Raw genomic sequence first — 20,875 nt, forward strand, 5'->3', positions numbered from 1 at the left:
TAGATAAGAATAAAAAAAAATGGAAACCAAACGTTCGAATTATATGAATCCGCTAACCAGTGATCGTGCGTCGAAGACGATACCGACAACGACGAATTGATTCGTGCATTTTTATTGAGTAAAAGATTCAACGATACATACTTTGTAGAGAGTGAATTATTGTCTTGAAACTCTGGTTCGACCGATAGATTTGAGGACAGTACATTTGGAAGTGTTCAAGTTTTTCTTCTCGAAAATGTTGTATACATTTTCGTTGAGCCGGCGAAAAAGCGTTATGATACGAGAAAAAAAAATAAATAAACACGTTTGGAAAGGTTTTCTCGGAAATGAACTTCTCGTCGTCACTTTGTGACGCCCTTTCTGTCGTTTAGTCGGTGTAAACTTTGCAGTACGTTTCTCTCTCCAACACTGTCATGTTCGCGAGAAAAACAAAAATCGTGCGTTGTTGTCGTTTAACCAGAGTTAACCTAACCAAGCGATTGACGGTCCCTGATCACTTCGACCTCTGCGCCCATTCTCGGTACGAGTGGGAAGAGTGCAAAAAATATATTTCACTTCTTCGAGACCGACTATTGGTTGGGACCCACCAATTGGGTGATTTACTCTACTTCTTATGAAAGCTCGAACGCTTTCGGGAATAATTTGTTCCAAGACTCAAAGGAACGAACGAATACAAGAAAAATCAACAATCGAAGTATGCCATGATGTTTTCTGTCAACAAAAAAATAACATGGTAATTCAGTTCACAGAGAAGAGCAGCAAAGTCTTTAAATCGTTTGAAACATGGTTTCCAATTTCCACGGAAATTTTATTACGAAACAAGGCATATTTATTATGATTTTCACGTATACTCATTGTCAAAAAAATCAATTGAATAAAATTCTTCACAAATTGAAATCGAACCACTGCTTTCCACCGCTGAACTGATCGACGACCCATTTCTCCCATTTGTACAAAATACGACACATTTACATCTCAGAAACTTTTTTACCAAAATTCATTCATACCCAAAAAATCACGTTTTGAAAGATAAATAATTTTAAAAATGTCTAACATGGCACGTATCTACGAGAAAACATTTCTACCACATAAAATTTCTATCAAATTGCACCACTACCTCACTTTCATTTTCGTAAAATATTCATTATCGCAAATTCATATTTCCGATGGTCTCTTTTTCGAGGACGAATTTTAATTTTTTTGCAAAAAAATTAAACTTTATCATTCCATCGTACAAAATACTGTATGATTCCACTGCTCGAATATCAACGTTTTCATACTACCGAAATAATAAACGTATGACAAGTCCAGATTTTTTAATTCCTATATAAAGGGCGAGCCACAACGAATTCTTGCAACGACATAGAGACGAACTAATATTTGTTTTTAATGTTGTTTCTCTGATCTCAAAATGTAGGAGAAACTGCGGTCCGAACCTCGGAGGATCGTCCATTTTTTTGCCGTTCGAAATTCCGATAGAATTTCCGAATTTTGTCATTCCACTCGAAATGACCAAATTCCGCTGTCCAAGATTTGAAACAGTCCAAATTTTCGGGGAGGGGGGGCGTGTTCAGTTCTGCCCTCCTCCCTCCTCGTCTTTTCTCAAAAATCCGTTTTTACGTAAGTGAATAAACCGATGTCGATTATCGAAACAACTGTTGCGACAACCTGTACCATCGCTTCGTGGAGAATCGAGCGTGCCCGCGTGGGTGCACGCGTGGCCGGTTGCTCGCGTCCGTTAACATTTGACTAGTAAAGACTATTTGTGATGTTATGCGGTTAAACACGCATTGCGTACAGCGTTTCAGCATCCGGGTTATACGCATCCATCTTACCTGCGCGACTTCGGTATGATACAGGAACTCTGCATCGGGATCGGGGCAGTCAAACTACAGAAATAGATTTATGGCGTTTTCCGATGTTCTTGCCGACAGTCTCATGGCTTTACGGCTGCGTGCGTTGTTGCTTAGCATTGCGTCGCTTACCGTGCTGACTGCATCTTTGCTCGCTTGCGACACGCGCGCGTGCGAGCATACGTACGATTCTCGAAGCTGTGAGACAGGCGAGGACATAGGCGTCACCAGACTGTTTCTGTCACTGGCTCTTGCCTCGACACTGTTTTTCATGAATCACTAAAATTTTAGAAATATTCATTTATGGGCGAGTTTTGTAGAAATAATGACGCCGAGTGCGAAGTGCGAGCGACTTTCCTATCGGCTTATCCATTTAGTTGCTCAAAAAAGAAGGAAACTTGGCAAGCAAAACCAAAATATATTGTATATTCATAAAGAATGACGAAATCGAACGAATCGTTATTTTTCATCGAGTGGTGACTCTAATATTCGTTTCATTGTGTTTTATCGATAGCCACGGTCCTGAGTTTTTCATTTTTTTTTACTTTTTGCTTTAGATGGTTCATCAGTTTGTTGAATGGGAGAGTAATAATTGAAGATTAGATACACGGTTCACTCGGCCATCGTTTATATTCCGAAAAAAATAAAGGTTAGATTTTCATCTCTGATGAGAATGGAGAATAACGGGTAACTTGTATTTTTGTTTAAATATTAAATTTCTCTGAATAAAAAGTGCAACAGAATTTTTAGCAATAGTGTAACTGATAGAGATTGCCTTAATTGATTAAAAAAATGTTTAATTAAAGTGGGACGATAAAGTGAGATCCAGGGATAAAAATATCTTCATAAAAATTATAACCGTTATGAATTTTATTCGTTTAACGGTTTATTATTTATTTATAATTCTATTGACTTTTTTGGTGATTGAAAAGTATTGAAGAGTAGGAACGGATTATTTCAGCCTCATGTTAGTCACTAAGGGTCATGCAGAATTCCACGTGTTGTATTATGTGCTCCGTTTTCTCAATTTTGCTGGAATCTACAAACGGTAATGCGTAGCGTTGACCAACCGACGCTTACGCCCCTCGCTGTTCGTTATCCCGCGTCCTGCGACAGTCAAGTGAAGCAAAACATATGTTTGCGCTCTCTCTCAATGTCTCGCGCTCACTCGCGCTCCGGCCACCACTGTCCATCCCCCTTACAACACATTAACAAAGTGAAAAAATTATTCAAAATCCATTCAAAAATATTGAAATATCACATTTTTGTATACTGACTGATTGCTATAATATGTTAATATGCATCGGATCATAAAAAATGTATCATTATATAATAAAATTATTCATTACTTATGACGTTCTATATTTTTTTTCATTTTTGATAACGGTTTTGTTACTTGAACCTACCTAACGAAGGTGAGGTAGTGATGCAATTTGATGAAAATTTTATGTGGTGAAAATTTTTTTCGTAGGTATGTTATGTGATAGAGGTTTATAAAATTGTTTATTTTCATATGGCACAATCTTTACGATTTGTACATTTATATCGATAGAAATGTTCTGATCGTTCTGATAGAACGGGCTTCTGGTAGAGTTGTGATGTGGTATAAGTTGTGCTATTCAAATTAAATTTATTTTTCAAAACGAGTTTTTACATTTGACGGCGTTGTTATGGGGTAGTTTTTGATCACGGTAGAAATGTTACGGGACTTGATTTTGTCGGTATAATTGATCAGTATACTTTTTTATTACCCTTGGAAAGCTAGAAATCTGTTTCTCGCAAAAACGCTGATGTCACAATAAAATCGATGTTTCTCGTGAGTTACACATACGAATATACCGTTAAATATGACATCGTAATCCGTAATAACGCTTTTATATTTTAAAAGGTCTTCGAATAATTGAATTCAGTCTTTATGTAATCAGGTTTTATCTTCCCTAACATATACAGTTCGTAATTGTTTCAACCAACTGGTTACGGTGAGTGCAAAAATTCAATTGAATTGATAATAACTACTTCAATGTTTTCTGTCAAACATATGTCAAATCGACAAGAATATTTTGCCTGGCGCAATCTTTATTTAAATTAGGAAGTTGCATTGAAAATAAATGTATTTCTCAGGCTACTGGAAATAACGATAGACTTTTTATGAAATGAACGAAAAAACAATACAAACGGTTCAAATCTAACCTCAAAAGAGATAAATTTTGCGTGAATCTAATTTTACAATACGTCAACAATCACGTTTACAATACTTCCTCGAATATCGTTGATTTAGGTCAAAGTAAACAAATTCTTTTGGAGCAAATTTTTTAAAAACCCCGTCGGATTCCAGACCGTAAATTTTTGAACACGCTTCCGTTATTTGTAAAAACAATTTTTAGTTTTATTGTACCATACGAAGTATTACACGCGAAACTAGCGGACTTTTTCCCTAACCCTCGTCAATTCGGTCAATTTTTTTAATATGATTATATTGAATCTAAAAGGTACCCTGATTTTTTTTTAATTATTCGGAACAGAATTTATTGAGAAAAATCCGAAAAATGGCCTCTAAAAAATCTGAAAAAATTCCCCGAAATCCGCGGTTGTAAGCAAAACATTCTAAGATATCGCTCGTAGCAGAAGTATGATTTTTTCTGTGTAGAAAACTAATTTTTTTCCCAATTTTTGAATAATCAAATCACAATAATGGAGCTTGATCAGCTAGTGACTTCAAATCCCTAGAATGTTTGTTTCTTTTTTTTATTGTATATACAATTGGTCCATAATTGGTATGATTGTTAAAAAATTGTGTAGAAAATTAGTTTTGAGTACCAAAATATTCAACTTATAAGTGACCTTATAAGTGAGTGGTTCTCGATTTTTTCGGAATTTTTTCATATTTTTAATAAGGGACGTATTTCTGGATTTTTTTTTCAATAAGATTAGAAAAATCTAAAAAAAAACAAACATTCCATTTTAGTTATTTCACTAGTAAAGATGCAGCAAGCGATGATACGTTGCAATGGAGTCCAGACTCACGTTTTGACAGAAGGACGCTGGGTTGAGGAAGGACTTGATCCTAATGGGAAAAAAGATCTTGTATTAGTTATACCTGGTAATCCTGGAATACCAAGTTTTTACGAGGACTTTGCAAAAGCTCTGAAATCTAAATTACCAAGCGAAACACCTGTGTGGGTTGTGGGCCATGCCGGACATGTTCAACCACCCAGTAATTTATGGTATTCACCGGATGACAGGGTAGAGAGGAACAAATATAATTTGGATGGACAACGAAAGCACAAGGTTAATTGGATTTGAACAAAATTGATTAAAGCATAGAAAATTATTTGCGGAAAATACATTTTCCTCTTCGAGAAAGTAGCAATAGTATATGAATGAAATATCGGTTTTGAAAGCAAACTTTTTACTTGTTATGCAGACGGAGTTTTTGAAGCAGTACGTTCCCAAAGATGCCAGAATTCATTTAGTTGGACATTCCATTGGATCTTGGTTTACACTTAAACTTCTTGACGATCCAAACTACACGGACCAGATTGTAAAGAGTTACATGCTTTTCCCAACCATAGAACGCATGGCAGAGAGTCCAAGTGGAAAGTTTTTGACTGGAAAAGTGAGTTGAATACTTTTGGTTATAATATTTTTTGTAAAACTTCATCAAGTCTTAAATCTATGCAACAAAGAATGTAACTAGTTCATGTATTTGTTCCTCAGGTCTTGCCAATATCATCCTTCATCGTTTTTCTCTCTTGGTTGTTGTCATTCGTTCCGAATATACTGACGGCTCTTCTTGTTCGTGTATTCGGAGGTTTGTTTGCAGGTGTTACAAACAAAAGTGTAAAGCCTGTCATGCAGCTTTTGGATCCTTCGGTACTACGACGAGTGTTTAGAATGGCAAAAGACGAGATGGGTCAAGTGAGAGAACGAGATGACGAAGCCATTGAGAAACATGAGAAGAAGCTCTGGTTGTATTACGGAGCAACCGATAGTTGGACACCAAAGAAATACTACGAAGAACTTAAATCTCGACACCCCAACGTCGATGCTCAAATTTGCAAGCGAGGATTCAGACATGCTTTTGTTTTACAAAAAGATGATATAGAACTTGGTCACATGGTCGGTGAAATGATCAATGCTACGATTAAATAATGAATTAGAAATTAAAAGACTTAATTTCACGTTTTTTTTTACTTTTGGTGCAGGGCAGAAATATTAATTTGCAAATATTGAGAAATAGGCTGGTATTTTATGGCCAGTAAACTAAAGCGTGCTTCTCAATTCAATTAAATTGGAGCAGCAAAAACTTATTCCAAAGGGGTCAAACTATTAAACTTTGAGACTACGATTTCAGGAATATTTAGTTTAACCTGAATAGCATGCATTTCTCAGTCGAGTGATCATCGAAATATGGGATAGATCGAAACACAAATAGAGAGATTCATAGATATTTATAGTATAAAAAAATTCGGTTGCCTAAACGGTATATCGTAGATATTGATGATACAACGAGTGATGTTGAAAAAAAAAGCAATATCTTTTATTGACACCAAATCACTCTGATTTTCTTCGCACCGCATCTGAGCTCAGGCACATATAATTCTAGTGATAATGAAATTTACAGCTTTTGTTTCTCTTTTTTGGCCTGCTCAGCAGCAGCTTCAATCTTATCGTGTTCTTCGATGAGTGCGGTCACCTCAGTTGCTGGTAAAATGCGAATTTTCGTTTTCCCATTTTCGCGTGTTAGCGTCGCCATCTCGACTGAAACAGATAAAAAAATGAAAAAAACATTCAATTAGATTCAGGAAAAATACGGAGAGATTTAGTCAATAGGGAAAGATAGATTCGAGAAAATAATTGTATCATCGAAACAAACGAAACTGTGAGAGCATTGTGATGCCAAAAAGATATTACTCATACATTATAAGAATAATTTGCGAAACATTTTTATTTTTTATAAACTTTTTCTTTCAATTTTTTAAATGAAAGTTATTATTGTAATCTAATTTTATACGAATAAAACAAAAAATAGTAAAAACGACAAAAACAAATGATTGAGCATGTTCTTCCAAGTTGATGAAACACGATTTAGAAACAATTTAAATTTCATGGTTATTAAGTTAAAGAAATTACCTTTGTCGGACGAGAGTTTAGTCATGTCCAGTGTTTTGGACAAAACTTTGATGGCAAGGGCCTGAGCATCTTTTAAGGTAGTTTCTCCTTCTTTGTATTCTTGTTTCAACGAGGAAATAGCTGCAGCAGAATTATTGCCGATACAAGTAGCTTTCCAGCCACCATAGTTGCCACTGGGGTCAGATTGATAAAGCTGGTACCCGTAATGACGATCCCAGCCCATGTACAAAATGGATACTCCAAATGGTCTTTTTCCACCATACTGAGTGTAGGCCTGTTTAACGTCGCAGAGCCAGGAGACTAATTGCTCACAAGGAATGGTTTCACCATATTGCAGCAAATATCGCTGACCAATGAGCCGTAATTCGTTGGTGAGCACATTAGCATCGGATGTTATTCCAGCAACGGAACACACTACATCGTCGTTCAATTTGTAGATTTTTTCAGAGAAAAATACTTCATCCAAGAGTTTGTTGGTGTTTCGTCTTTCCGCGGCTAAAAGAATACCATCGTTTGCCAAAATCCCAAGACAAGTGCCTGCGTGACTTATTGCCTCCATGGCATATTCGACTTGATATAATCTGCCCTCGGGCGAGAATATCGTTGTTCTAGTATCGTATCGTCGAGCCTGTTGAGATTAAAGTCACAAAAATGATTTTCCTGCTGAATTTTTGGGAACCTTGAAAAGAAGTTTATTGATAACGAATCATGCAATGACGGTCGTGTTATGACAAAATGATTTAGTAGGTCTGTATTTCGAATTAAGTACGAATATTTTTTAAGAATTTGACTTATTTTAGCTTGACTTCGCTAAAATAATAGCTCGATGACAATGCATTTCTTAACATAACCTTAATCATGGCAAGAGCGATTGTAATACAGTAACTTTTTGGGTTATTTCCTATGTTTATCCGATGAAAAGTTGTTTTTATCAAATAGAAATGTCTTTGACTTACCATTATTTAAAATTATTTATCGATATTAGTAGATAATAACTGCAACTTATTCGATAAAACGAATATTTCGGCACTTTCGCATCAGCAACAGTAAACTCTCGGGCTCGGTTCTCGTATTGCGATTCTCGCGGCCCGAACCCGAAAGCGCGTTCGTAGCGCTCAAGACGGTCACATTCACTAACTGAAATGTGTATATATATATGGGGCTTTTCGATCTCAAGGGATAAGAGACAATTGACTTTTTGTTGTTGTTTTATAAACGTATAACGATGCTCATTCAATTATATCTGTGGTTTTTCGCTTTTTTATAACTTTAAGAAGAAAGACAGTGTTCTGCAACGAGTTTCAAGTTTCAAGAAGAGCAGAAGTTCGCGCTTCTTCGTTCACTCGCGCATACTCGCTACTTCGTTGATACTTTTTTACTTTTACAAAGATATATCGATTTAAAAAAAATATATAACCTCAAAAATGACTGGGAATCGTTCTATCAATTGTTTCGATTGCAAAGTGACATATAAATGAATCAATCGCATTTCTATTGGGAAAAATAAAAAACTGATTAAAATGGACGAAGATAAAGTAGCCGTAATTCATGTTTTGACGGATATAAAAGTATTGAACGTTTCATTCTCTTCAGGATGGACGACCGAAGATCTTTGCATCAAAGTTAGTATTTCGTTACACAGTCAAATATTCATCACTTCATTTACGTTACTGAAATAATGTACATTGAAAATGATATGTGAATGGAACTCACTTTCAAATTTGGAAATCCTTGGAGGTTTTGTATAAATATTTGCAACAATAATCTTTGATAATAATTTTAAGAGAAACGAGTATTCCATGGAACATTTTTACACGAATACGAACTTTTTAACATGTAGAATGCATTTATTTTTTTTTTGTCGAATGGACATTTAGAAACTATCTTTAGAAGATGTAATGTTAAATTTTATTTATGGTGTACAAAACCATTTTTTTATACCGCTTAAAACTGATGCATCATAAATCTATGAAACATTGTTGTATTTCTTGTTAGTCTCTTTAAGAGTGTCACGAATAAGAGTAGCATAAAAAAGGCAATTAATTTAGAATAAAAAAATGATTTGACTCATATTGAAATGATGTTACCATCAGTTTTATCATTGATTGTTTCAATGTTTCATAATCTCTCATTTTGTATACTTCTGTCATGTGTTTATTGTTTAACAGGTGTGTAAACAACTTGAGATCGGACCAGCAGCACGACATCTCTTTGCTCTTCGTAATCGTTCAACCAGGCTTTGGTTTCCACCTGGCTACAAGATGGAAAATGATGAAAAGCTCAAATTTGAATTTCGTCTTAGATTCAAACCCTCCAGTCTACAGAGACTGAAGCACATCGACATAAAAGCTTATGATTATTATTTTCAACAAGCACGTTCTGACGTTCTTGACAATAAAGTACCTGACATTGTATATGAGAGACACAAGCGGGAGCTCATTGGATTAGGAGTTTGCGATATGTACAGGTAATTAAGGAGTCAAATTTGGGTGAGAGATTGTACACATGTTTTTTCATCAAGACAATGAAAGACTTTACAAGACTTTGATGCCGTGTATGTAAATGACTATACTAAACTGGTTTAGATATCTGAGTTTTCTTGGAAAAAGATTTGTTAATGGATACTGAAATTTTTTTCAATTATCCCTAAATTTTTACGTGTTGTACCGTCATCAGAGTTACATGTGCACTTTGAGGGTAGAACGATTATATTTAAAGTAATGAAAAATGATTGTATACTTGTCAAATATAAATATAGCAAAAGATTCATCGTTTTCAGGATAATGCTCGAGAAAGATATACCACGGGAGATAGTGGAGTCAGATTATAAAAAATATATACCCAAAGAATGCATAAAGCGACACTCGTTTTTCATAAAGAAGCCAATACACAATGCACTAGCGAGAATATCAGGTCATGATGCATCTTACGTAAAGGAACAATATTTGAATCAGTTTGAAAGCATGGCACCGAATTATCCATGTGAAGAGTACAAAGCTCTGATGGACAAAGAAATACCCACGCCATTGAGAGTATTACTGAGAGTAAGCATGAGCGATGTGAAATATTGTGAGACTGAGAATGGGATATGGCATACACTCTGCGCTTTTGAGGATCTTTGTTTCATATCTATAAGGCAGGATAGTACAGTTGAGGTATCAAGAAAAAATGGAATTCCTTCATACCTGAAATTCGGAACTAACTCTCTGCTCATGTCCTTCGTTTCATCGCTGGATGGATATTACAGGCTGGCTGTTAAATGGACGTTTAATCTTTGTCGTGACGTTCTAACTCCGAGTCTCCAAACTCTCCATAAGCAAAAGTGCCACGGTCCTGTTGGGTGAGATTTTTTCTCCAATGTTTCATCGTAATATTTGTAATTCCAACCATTTTCATTATTACCTTTTTATCAATTATCAACAATCGTTTTGCTGTAATTACTCATTCGTTATAGTGGCGAATTCTCCTATGCCAAAATAGAGGAAAAACGCTCCAACAAAGCTGGTACTTATATTTTACGCGAAAGTGAGACGAAGTATAATGTATTTTACTTGGATTGGTGTGGCAAGGACGGCAAACATCGAACACACAAGATTGAACAGTTAGGACCTGACGATTTCGTACTAGCTGAATCTGTACAGAGATACAGATCCTTGGCCCAACTAATTGCGATGCATCAAGACCCGGAAGGTCCAATTTATCTTGTTGAGTGTTTGCCACCTTCCGAATATGGTTCGTTTTCTTCTTTTAAAGTTGAACTATTTTAAGAAGTGGTTGAATGAAAAGAGTTTTTCAAGTTTCCATCATTTTTCAAGATATTCAGTTTCCTATTAACTAGAAAACAAAAAAAATTAGTCATTGAACATTGAAAAATACTCAAGCTTCAGTTTTTGTTTGATTATATTCGCCTTCTGAAAACAAATTATCATTTAAGTAAAATTTGAGTAATTTCATTTTCATGAGTTTTTTTTTTATCGTTGCGTTCGGTTTTTGTGTTTGATTTCTCTATAGATAAATCCCCCTTATTGTTGCTCTGCGCTCCCGAAGGGATCGGTAGCGATGTAGCAGCTGATGATGAGATAATCGCTGCCCTGCTCGACGGAGGTCCGCGATGTATATCTCCTCAGCAATTACAAATTTACAAAGCTCAACCATTTCCAAAGAGTAGTGACAGCGGTGAATTTCGTACGTCAACAACGACCACCCTCTATCGCGCGATGTGGCGAATAGTTAAAGGAAAAAAACTTGAAGCTGCGATAAAACTGCTTAAGGAGGAGGAGCGAAAATTCACAAAAGAATTTCTTGAATTGGCGAGTAAATGGGGTCAACTGCGATCGGGAGCCCTAGTACGACTTTACGGTTTGACATTGTCACCGGCTGTTGGAATGCTCATGGAACTCGTTAAGCTCGGACCTCTTGATGTTTATCTTCGTAATAATACACCACAAACTGTCAAAACAGTCGACATGGTTGAAGCCGCTGCTTGTCTCGCAACAGCTCTTTGGCATCTGGTAAAAATTTATGTTCTAACGACAACATTGGTTTATTTTTTGCACACTTGTTTTTTCTCAATAATTAATTTAACAGGTTTCTCATTCATTTGCTTTTTGATTTTTTTCTTTTGATGCTTCTTTCTCTTCTTTTGGAATGGACTTTATCTTCACGAAAAACCTCAATAGATCATTTTTTTCACCTCATTCTTCGAAGGAATACTCTTTGTTCTGTCCGAATAAAAATAATCTCTTTTATGAATAAAAAAATTTCAGAGAAGTGTTAAAACTTGGTTGATTTCATTAGGAGGAAAGCGGCGTCGTCCACGGCAACATAAGATGTAGAAAGCTTCTAGTCCATGCACACACAGCCAATAGTTTCACCGTAAAACTTGCCGATCCTGGACTTTTTTCCTATACCAACGCGGAGTAAGTAAAAAATCATTCTGACTTTTGAATTATAGTGACTTATTAATTCTCCTTCGTTTCAACTGATCGATGAAAATGTGTTGCATCAGTGTACATTGGTTACCCCCGGAATGTTACCTAAATCCTGAACTTGCGAGGCGGAGTACTCGCGCCGATGTTTGGGCATTGGCCACGACTTTTTGGCAAATATTTTCCAGAGGTGCGATCCTTCCTATTCATCGTGATATTGATTCCGTTAAAAAGGTACAAATTATTTATATTGAATATTAATAAAAAAAATCATTTCAACTCATAGAAACTTATGAAAATATATTTTTATTGTTTTTTTATTCATCTTTCTCAAACATTTTTCTGTGATTGTAGTTCTATGCGAGTGGTAAACGCTTACCAATACCGAGTGGTTGTCCCATTGAAGTGTACAATCTAATGATCGAGTGCTGGGGTGAGCCTGGTGGACCGAAAAAACAACCGCAGGCTATAATGCGTGATATCAATCAGATTCTCTATCAGGTTTACAATTCGCGTCGTACCCACGCTTATGCTACTGTTTTTCCTCGGTTGTTCAACGACACTGCACATCAAAATGACAACGATATGGAAATAACCGAGAATAATTCGTCCTCTGATTGCGAATCACGGGCGAGCAGTCTTTTCACTGAACGTACGAGCTTGCCATGGGATGATGGCGATGACAGTAAATATTTTTCGCCATTAATACTGTTTTTTTTTTTCGTTTAACGCCCACACGATAATCAAGCTTTCTAAATATGATATACATCGTAATGATTGGATTTTTTTTTTTTATCAACGGGATCATAAAACGAATTATCTATATAGAATAACGATGAAAAATTTAGTATTTCAATCCATTTCTTCCATTGTCTTCATTTTCAAGTTTTTCGAAAGAGAAAATTTTAAATAATTCAAAATTGGGACTTGTAAAAAATGCAAAACATTACTATGTCCTTTATTCTTATTTTCATCATGAGAGAACGTATGTGAACGAATATTCTCGTTTTGTCACAGGTGGCGGTATTCTCCTTGGTTCAAGCGACCATGATCAAGACGCTGAAGAAGAGCTTTCGGCTTATCTCGGCTGGTTGGACGAGACGGGAGGGAACGGCGACCCTTTTGGTGCTATTATGGGACACGGTGGCGGTACTCATGGAAACGATGGTATTCACGGCAGTACAGGAACCGTTGGGGATACCTTGCTGGGTCAAATGCAAGGAATATTCGAGCTCGATGCCGATTGCAACGTCATACTTCAAGGTCGAATTGGACAAGGTTTTTACGGTGAAGTTTATCGGGGCATCCTCGAGCGGGACAATGCTGAAGATGCTGAGCCACAAGAGGTCGCCGTTAAAAAATTGAGAACGCGAGCATTGGAAGCTGACCTTAGAGATTTTGAGAGAGAAATTTCTATAATGAAGGTGAGAGAAAATGTTGATTTCAAAAGGGAAAGTACTGAATCATCACTGGAAAAGTTTTCAAATGATTTTAATTTACCGAACAGAAGTGAATTTTATGATATTTTTAAAATTAATTTTGAGTTTCTCCTGCATGTTTTTTCTTTGTATTTTTATTCGTAAAATCTAATAAATAACAAGAAACTTCAAATTCTTCAGTTTGATAGGATTGCAGTTATCTATCTTTGATTATTCTTTTAGACACTGAAACATCCAAACGTTGTCGAGATTCTTGGGGTGATATCCGAGCCAGAAGTGTGTCTCGTAATGGAATTCGTGAAGCACGGTTCGCTTCAAAGTTACTTGTCAATACATCGTGAATTTTTGACGCATAAAAGACTTTTAGATTTTGCATTAGACATATCAACGGGAATGGAATATCTCGGTCGTAAGAGTATAGTGCACCGTGATTTAGCAGCACGAAATATTCTCGTTGCGGATGAGACACGCGTGAAAATAAGTGACTTTGGTCTTGCTCAAGTAACTGATAAAAACGATTATTATATTCTACAAACGAACCGTGATCTTCCTATAAAGTGGTATGCACCGGAGAGTCTTCGCGACGGAAAGTTCTCACCTCGATCAGATGTTTGGTCCTTCGGCGTTACGATGTACGAAACTTTTGGATTCGGCGAAGATCCCAAATTGCCTGGTTTAGGCGGTGATGGAAAGGCTAATGGAGATAACGAGGAGGAAGGAAGCGCCGAACTTTTGGAAGCTCTTGAACGTGGCTTGAGGCTTCCTTGCCCTCCCAATTGCCCGCAAGATATTTATGTGAAACTCATGTATCCATGCTGGCATTTACACAGTCATCTCAGGCCAGATTTTGCTACGCTGTGTAACGACATTCGTGACTTGATGGAACAGTATTATTGAAGACGGAAATTTTAACAAAGAATCCCAGAGGAGACAATGAAAAAAAAAGGAGTTGGCGACACGCTCTATACGAGGCCAACTATAGGCACTGGAATACAAGCGAGGCTCCGTTGTGGTGTTACTCCGAATATCGGGATCCTTTAAGGCTTCCTAAGTGTCGCTTTCACTCGTTATTGAAAATCCAACATTTTTTTGTGGATTTTAAATCATGATTGAAGAATTTGAACGACGCACACTCAACATGCTTCGGGTTTATCGCAGAAATCTGCAAAAATATTAATGATCCGATTAAAAAATCAGTAAAGCTGATTCCAGGAAAATTTCTCAAGTGACCTAGTTAGGAGAATGATTATTACTGCCAGCAGATAGCTTCTCTCGAACCCTAAAACGTTCGTGGGAATTATTTCTCAAGGCAATTCTCAATACTTCGCTCTGTATATACTGTAAAACTATTTGTTGCCATCGGAAGTTTTGAGAAAGACTGAAAATGCGGCCTGGGAGGATTATCGTCGTTGTGCCATTTGATGGTTGATCTCCTTATCGACAAACATTGTGCCATTCATGCACGATGGTACTAAAAATCACACAGAAATGAATTTTTAATGTGTGCACCTACTAAGCGAGAAAGAGGAAATAAACGAACCGTTGAACGAATCCTCTGAATTATATAGATATTTAAATGTGTATACAAAATTATGTTTGTTTATTCGAATCGACGATAAACGGAAGAAAACAATGTTCGAATTCTATATCAAAAATACTGATATTACAATAGGAATATGAATAATTTTAATGAAAATATTAATTCTTTACTTTTTAAACGATGCCGAAACACTTGCGGTATATGGCACGTCGCAGAGTGGCTGCTATGGAAGTGTTGATCGAGCTCGGGAATGAATATAATTTTACGATTTTCATTAATTGCATTGAAAAAAAATATAAATCTTTTTAGAAACAGCGTAAGTTTATTCATTTTTTCAACCACATAATTTTTGCAGTTTTTAATGAAATTTAATGACTAAACGAACGAGTTTGCGAAATTAATCGTGTAATGTCAACCGTAGAGTTGATGACTTTTTTACAACAGCATCTGTTTTTTAACGAAGTACAAAGTATTTTATCTATCTGTTCACAATACCGTACAAAAAATGACACGATCATTTCATAGCAGCAAGTTTACGAGTTTTTCATCATTCATATGGAGTAATAGTTTTTAGAAAATACTCCTTTACAGTTAAGTTTGTTAACATTTTGAATAACGTTGATGCGTATATTTTATGAACCCATCCAAAAATCATCATGTTCATAAATTTTTTAATTTTTACTTTTAGTGCGACTCTCTTACTCGGATTAGATTATTTTTTCATCAATCTATGTAAAAATTCACTTAACTTTGTAAGTGTTCCCCAAGCAGATTTGTCAGTAAACTGAATGAATTCTCGTGAGTTCTTCAGGATCACACCCGCCAGCGGAGTGCGCGAGAATTTGAAAAAATGTGCAATTCTTGTTGTTGATAAAATATATTTTTTTCTCACAATTCGATTTTTTTAATTCTAACCAGACTGTTGAAAAATTTGGAATGCAAGAATACCTACCAAACTTTAAGTAGTTAAGATGTCGTCGTGTTCTTACAGGAATAGTTTTTTGTTCAGTTCACTTCGAAAATGTCAGACATAAAATTTTATGGCTCTGATAATATGTTTTATTGAGTCATTAATAAAGATGAGATTGAAATCTTTATGTGTAGTGCCATAAACGATCGGTTCGATTTTTTTCCCGAATTTAGTCAATTTTTATGGAATTTTATGGAATTTGACAAAAAATATTTTAGTACTATTTTACAATTTCAATAAGAATTTTACAGTTGATTTTATACCTGAGGTAGAATTAATTTTTTTAATCGTTCTGATTCCGCTACATTTGATTCACATTTTACGATCATGCGTCAAAGTGCACCGTTTAATGCTTCGTTCAATCGTTAAATGAGAAAAGCTTCGTTCAAAATTAATAACTTTATGGCACGTATAATTTGTAAAAAAAAAATCGAATGTTCGAAAGTAGTTTTATTCCGAAGTATTCGAAATACAGATTTTCACACTTATCAAAAAATTTGTACTCTGAAACTGAACATGACTGGTAACAAAAAGGGTGGCCTGTTAAACAAATGGTCGTTCCGTAACACTAACCGAAACGTCCTTAATATTTATTTAAATTTATTCCTTTCGAGTTTTTATATGACTGTATTACCGGCATATTGATTATAGTTTTTTCTTTCAATTTATCGTAGTATATCAGTATTTGGTAGGTATTTGAATTCCTACTTGGAAGATAGTAATTTTTAAAATATTTCATTACACAATTCCATCGATATAACGATGGATGCTGAATCTTCGTTCGTCAAACTTTGTCGAAACAATTGTGCATGCTGCCAAGCTAGATCGCCTTCACCTCCGGAGAGTTTGGCAATTATCGTGATTCTCGACGAATTATTCAAGTCTTCAGATCGAAAATTTTGGCAATCATCAATAGATATGAAAACATCCGGCTTAGTTGGATCCCTGTGCGACCCCTGAACTTCCCATTTCACCATTGCACCATTGAAAGTCGTACACTGGGCTTCCATTGCAAAAGATTTGATACGTTGTTCAGATTGAAGCAATTCGAAGCACCACGATAAACGTCCTTCGTCTTGACCAGGTGACCGAGCGAGATATGCCATTTTCCAATCGCTTTCGACTTTACGAAATATTCCACCTTTAATTGATTCCACACCGTTCTCCCAACCTTTCCTTCTTTCCACACTTTTATCAGAATCCATCGACGTCTCGTACTCGTCTCTCGCTGAGTAATAACGAATTACAAATTGCTTTGCGTCACGTGGAATTTTCCAAATTTGTGGTTCCTTCGGAAGATCCTGGGATCGAAAAAATGTAATCGTTCAAGTATATTTCATTTGCGGATAAAATCTTTTTGTATTATTCGGGGTTCCTAAACGTGAATAAGCTTTTTATTTGCCACCCCATATTGACTCACCTGCTTCATCTCGCCACGTGACATTCTCCACGCCAATGAACCGGAAGTTCGTCCTCCGTATTCCGCATCACCATCTTCGCATGGTTTCTTCGATCCCGGCGGTGCTGGCATGAATTCTACGAGCTCCATTGCTCTTCTCTTCGTCACAAATTGTTTTCTCGCTTTGCTGTAACCCAACGAATTTTGCCTCTCGTCATTGAGTTTGCAAATAAGCGAGCATAAATCATTTTCTGAGCAAAGTATTCGCCGCTTCATGATAGACGCTTGATCACGCGTGTATCGCCAAGTTACATCTTGGACTTCGTCCTTGGAATACGCAATCACGTAAGTCAACTTTTTCTTCCAGCCTCGTTCGTACAGCAATGGACGATCCATTACATTCTCGCATGGATCTGCGTGAATCCACCTATTGCACGCTATCGACCAAACCTGAAATTTCAGTCCAAAGATATTTTTTTAACCATTATTTGAAAATACCCTAAACAAACTTTACGACCAACATTTTTGAGTTTTCTTTAGAGCGATATTTCATGTAAAAAATTGCCTCTAATTGTAGTTCAAAGTGATAAGGAAAGGTTTTTTTTTGATGAATTTTTAACGTAAAAACTGTTCAGCCCTTTTAATTATAGTAGACCCCATTCATTTTCCAAGTTCTTCGTTAGTATTCAAAAATATTATTTTGTAAACGATTCATTTTCAACGGAGATATTTCAACTAAAATGACAACGGATGGGTCAAATACTTTATGCACTGTTCAATGCAATGTTTTAATATAAACATGTAATTGAATCGTTGGTCAAATTTTATTGCAAATGTCAAAATCATAAAGCATTCCACAGGATTTTTAGAAATTAAATCCAAAGAACACCAAAATTTCGATAACTTCTGTAGTAGTCAATCGCACATGAAACAACAACTAATAAAATCAAGTTCTCTACCTCCGTCCATACGTGATCGGTCTCATCGTGAACTACTCTCGCATCAAAGTTCAAAGTTCGACATATGAGGGTAAATACATTTGCCCATTCTCCGCAACGGCCGCGTCGTGTTTTTAACAGGATTCCTGGATCAGTGTACCGTGGAAATTTTGCTTCTAAACCACAATCCTCGCATCTGAGAAAATCATGGATTTTGTAAATTTGTACACAGTAAAGTCTCAAAACAATATCAGGCAATATCATCAGAGGACATAAAAAAAAACAGCAGCAACGCAATCTACAAAAATTTTCAACTTGTATCGAAAAAACTAAGCGTGGGCACTTAAACTTCTTTTCATTGTATGTAGGAGTGATTAAAATATTTTTAAAGTTTGTAGTGGAAAAAAAAAAAAGAAAAAAATTATAATCATAGACATAGTTTTTTCTGTATAAAAGGAAAATAAAGATCTATAACAAATGAGCTTTCATTAGTTATTTTGTAAAGTCATGAAACTGTGCGCTTACTTGTGTATTTCTGTTCTAGAAATTCGTGGATCTGTGGAAAGTTCGACACGTTCGTAAACACATCCCTTGTCACAAACACTGCAGGTGGGGCTGTCGACCCAAGTGAAGAATTGATTTTTAAACCAATCAAGAAGTTCAACAAGGAGGAAATCTTCCATAGTAACTTGATGTTCAGGAAGGGGACTAGAGTTTTGCTCTAATTTATTCTTTTTCATTTGTTTCTGTAATTCCCTCATTCTTTCCATTGCTCCTATTTGTAATTTTTCCAATGGTACAACACGTCTTGCTTTACTCTGCAAATGAGGGTTCTCATAAATGAGTATGTGCTTGAATCTGTCAACAACGCTGTTGAGAAATTTGTCTCTGTGTTTCATTTTAGGTTTTTTCTCTTTCTGAGGAATGTTCTCACTTGCACTGCCAATTGATTGTATTTTAGTTTGCAGGCCATGTAATGCTTTTTGAATCTGTCTCAGTCTAGATAACGAAGCATCAGGCGGTAAAGAAAAATATTCTCCATCCTGAAAGAATTTTCCTTGTTTTAGTATGTTTACCCATCAGTTATATCAATTTTAGTTCTTTTTATTGGTCATCGTAATCAATTTGTGTGAATACATGATTAAATGGAAAGTCAATAAATAAAAAGTTAAATAAAAGAAAATATTAATAGAAACCATTTGATTTAGTAAGGGTTTGCAAAAACAAATGTAATTTTTCTTTTGAGTATTGAAATATATTTTTGATCCAGTATTGTTGAATTAAACACACAGACTTTACCTTTATTTCAAAGATAATGTGAATGATAAATAACAAAATTTTATTCGTCATAATCGGGTAATCTGGCAAATTTTGGAAGATATCAAACCTCAACAAAACCCATTTCAAATAGGCACTCTATGGCTCCAAAAGCTCTTAATAACTTGTCAGCAATCCTTGGATCATCAACTCGGATGCGACGATAATTGTGATCGTTCGGAAACGATATAATGTTGTCGCAGAGACGTAAAAGTATCCGCAGTGCATCCGAACGAATTTCACTCTCATTGTCACTCAAAGAATCCAAGCACTTTTTAAATTCAGTATCCATTTTGAAAAAATGAAGAAGGCGTCAACAAAATTTTATATTTGCCACGTATGCTTCAAGATATAAACAAATATATACAAGTCCTAAAAATCATAGCGAAAACATACGATCAAGTCAGGTTAAAGTTCGTGGTACATAATAATAAAAATGATTTAAAAATTGACACTGAAATAAAATATGTGATTGTTGAAAAATGTATCACTGAGAGTCACGAAAACATATTGAATAGCGTGAAAAGTTACTAAATTGCGTTTAAATCTCGATTTAAAAAAATATTAGTGACGTATCATATTTCGGTACATGAAGGGCAGCCATATTCAAACTGTCATGGCAGAACATCGTCGTGGCGGTGTGAGCTTGGTGATCGTCCGATTGGCGGGCTTTACAAATCTACTGTTTCTCAAGTGATATCTCGGACGGTGGCGCTACAACGGAAAGTTTGTCAATTATGACATAAGCTTACTTTTTCGATCAGACTCGTTTGAATTACATGACATTTTCACTTACACTTCTTTGAGCGAGATGAGTTTCGTGTTGGGGAGCACTTTGAACGTTATCGCGAAATGCCACGTGTCCGCAAACTATACACCCCAAGGGACTATCTGTCAAGGGAGAAGGTTGAAAAGCATCCGACCGTAAACTGTCCGTCCGACGTAAAGCGGATGGGACGTTAAATTGTATGGGCATACTTTATGGAAGTTCAGCGAGGTTTGTGGCTGAATTTATTTTTCAATTATTCCTTAAAGTATGTTATTATTCTACCTATGATATATCCCAGTAAGACGATGGATTCCAAAGGTTGTTTGTTTTTTAAAAAAGTACGAAAAGCTCACTGGCCATATAATTTCCACGTTGTTTATTATTTCACATGCGAATTAACCTCGATTTTGAACAAATATTCGTCAGTTGTTTTGATGTGAGATTCGAAGTACTTCCAAAGAGGAGAGCTCGGGTGAACTGTTTTGAATTTTTAGGTTAAATTACTCTGACACACTTTTACACGAAGTAACTTTCATTATTGTCTTTATGAATGTGTAACCTCATTGCTGGCTGCGAGCCACGAGAAAGT

The 20,875-nt window shown here is 35.9% G+C and overlaps 4 protein-coding genes and 1 long non-coding RNA gene across 9 annotated transcripts; 2 read left to right on the plus strand and 3 right to left on the minus strand.

Moving 5' to 3' along the window:
• Positions 1-2,705: 2,705 nt before the first annotated feature.
• LOC122419512 (uncharacterized) lies at positions 2,706-5,379 on the minus strand. The gene is made up of 2 exons (XR_006262913.1): positions 5,267-5,379; positions 2,706-3,050 (listed from the first exon to the last, which is right to left on the minus strand). It is a non-coding gene; the product is annotated as an uncharacterized lncRNA (long non-coding RNA).
• Positions 3,439-6,029, plus strand: sturkopf (lipid droplet associated hydrolase sturkopf). 4 transcript variants are annotated; one of them, XM_043434131.1, is made up of 5 exons: positions 3,439-3,669; positions 3,779-3,832; positions 4,836-5,141; positions 5,278-5,469; positions 5,571-6,029. In XM_043434131.1, the coding sequence occupies exons 1-5, from the start codon at positions 3,661-3,663 to the stop codon at positions 6,003-6,005; spliced, it is 996 nt and encodes a 331-aa protein (XP_043290066.1). In that variant the 5' UTR covers positions 3,439-3,660; the 3' UTR covers positions 6,006-6,029. The 4 variants fall into 4 exon arrangements, with proteins under 4 accessions (XP_043290066.1, XP_043290068.1, XP_043290069.1 ...); XM_043434133.1 differs by having other exon boundaries at positions 3,440-3,669; positions 4,819-5,141; XM_043434134.1 differs by having other exon boundaries at positions 3,440-3,832; positions 4,831-5,141.
• Positions 6,030-6,287: 258 nt separating this feature from the next.
• On the minus strand, positions 6,288-8,102 carry Prosalpha3 (proteasome alpha3 subunit). The gene is made up of 3 exons (XM_043434137.1): positions 7,943-8,102; positions 6,987-7,614; positions 6,288-6,614 (listed from the first exon to the last, which is right to left on the minus strand). Exons 1-3 carry the CDS (start codon positions 7,943-7,945, stop codon positions 6,472-6,474), a joined length of 774 nt encoding a protein of 257 aa, XP_043290072.1. The 5' UTR covers positions 7,946-8,102; the 3' UTR covers positions 6,288-6,471.
• A 57-nt stretch (positions 8,103-8,159) lies between these two features.
• hop (tyrosine-protein kinase hopscotch) lies at positions 8,160-15,787 on the plus strand. Of its 2 annotated transcripts, none has more exons than XM_043434128.1 (10): positions 8,160-8,608; positions 9,155-9,453; positions 9,766-10,326; positions 10,441-10,718; positions 10,998-11,497; positions 11,784-11,905; positions 11,995-12,148; positions 12,269-12,599; positions 12,932-13,338; positions 13,576-15,787. In XM_043434128.1, the coding sequence occupies exons 1-10, from the start codon at positions 8,507-8,509 to the stop codon at positions 14,248-14,250; spliced, it is 3,429 nt and encodes a 1,142-aa protein (XP_043290063.1). In that variant the 5' UTR covers positions 8,160-8,506; the 3' UTR covers positions 14,251-15,787. The 2 variants fall into 2 exon arrangements, with proteins under 2 accessions (XP_043290063.1, XP_043290064.1); XM_043434129.1 differs by having other exon boundaries at positions 11,034-11,497.
• Positions 15,788-16,298: 511 nt separating this feature from the next.
• Positions 16,299-20,143, minus strand: Pngl (N-glycanase Pngl). Its single transcript, XM_043434130.1, has 5 exons — positions 19,588-20,143; positions 18,726-19,243; positions 18,222-18,396; positions 17,284-17,712; positions 16,299-17,164 (listed from the first exon to the last, which is right to left on the minus strand). Exons 1-5 carry the CDS (start codon positions 19,807-19,809, stop codon positions 16,589-16,591), a joined length of 1,920 nt encoding a protein of 639 aa, XP_043290065.1. The 5' UTR covers positions 19,810-20,143; the 3' UTR covers positions 16,299-16,588.
• Between the last annotated feature and the right edge of the window lie 732 nt (positions 20,144-20,875).

Source organism: Venturia canescens, chromosome 1 (assembly GCF_019457755.1).
Source record: "Venturia canescens isolate UGA chromosome 1, ASM1945775v1, whole genome shotgun sequence".
NCBI classification, from domain to species: Eukaryota; Metazoa; Arthropoda; class Insecta; order Hymenoptera; family Ichneumonidae; genus Venturia; species Venturia canescens.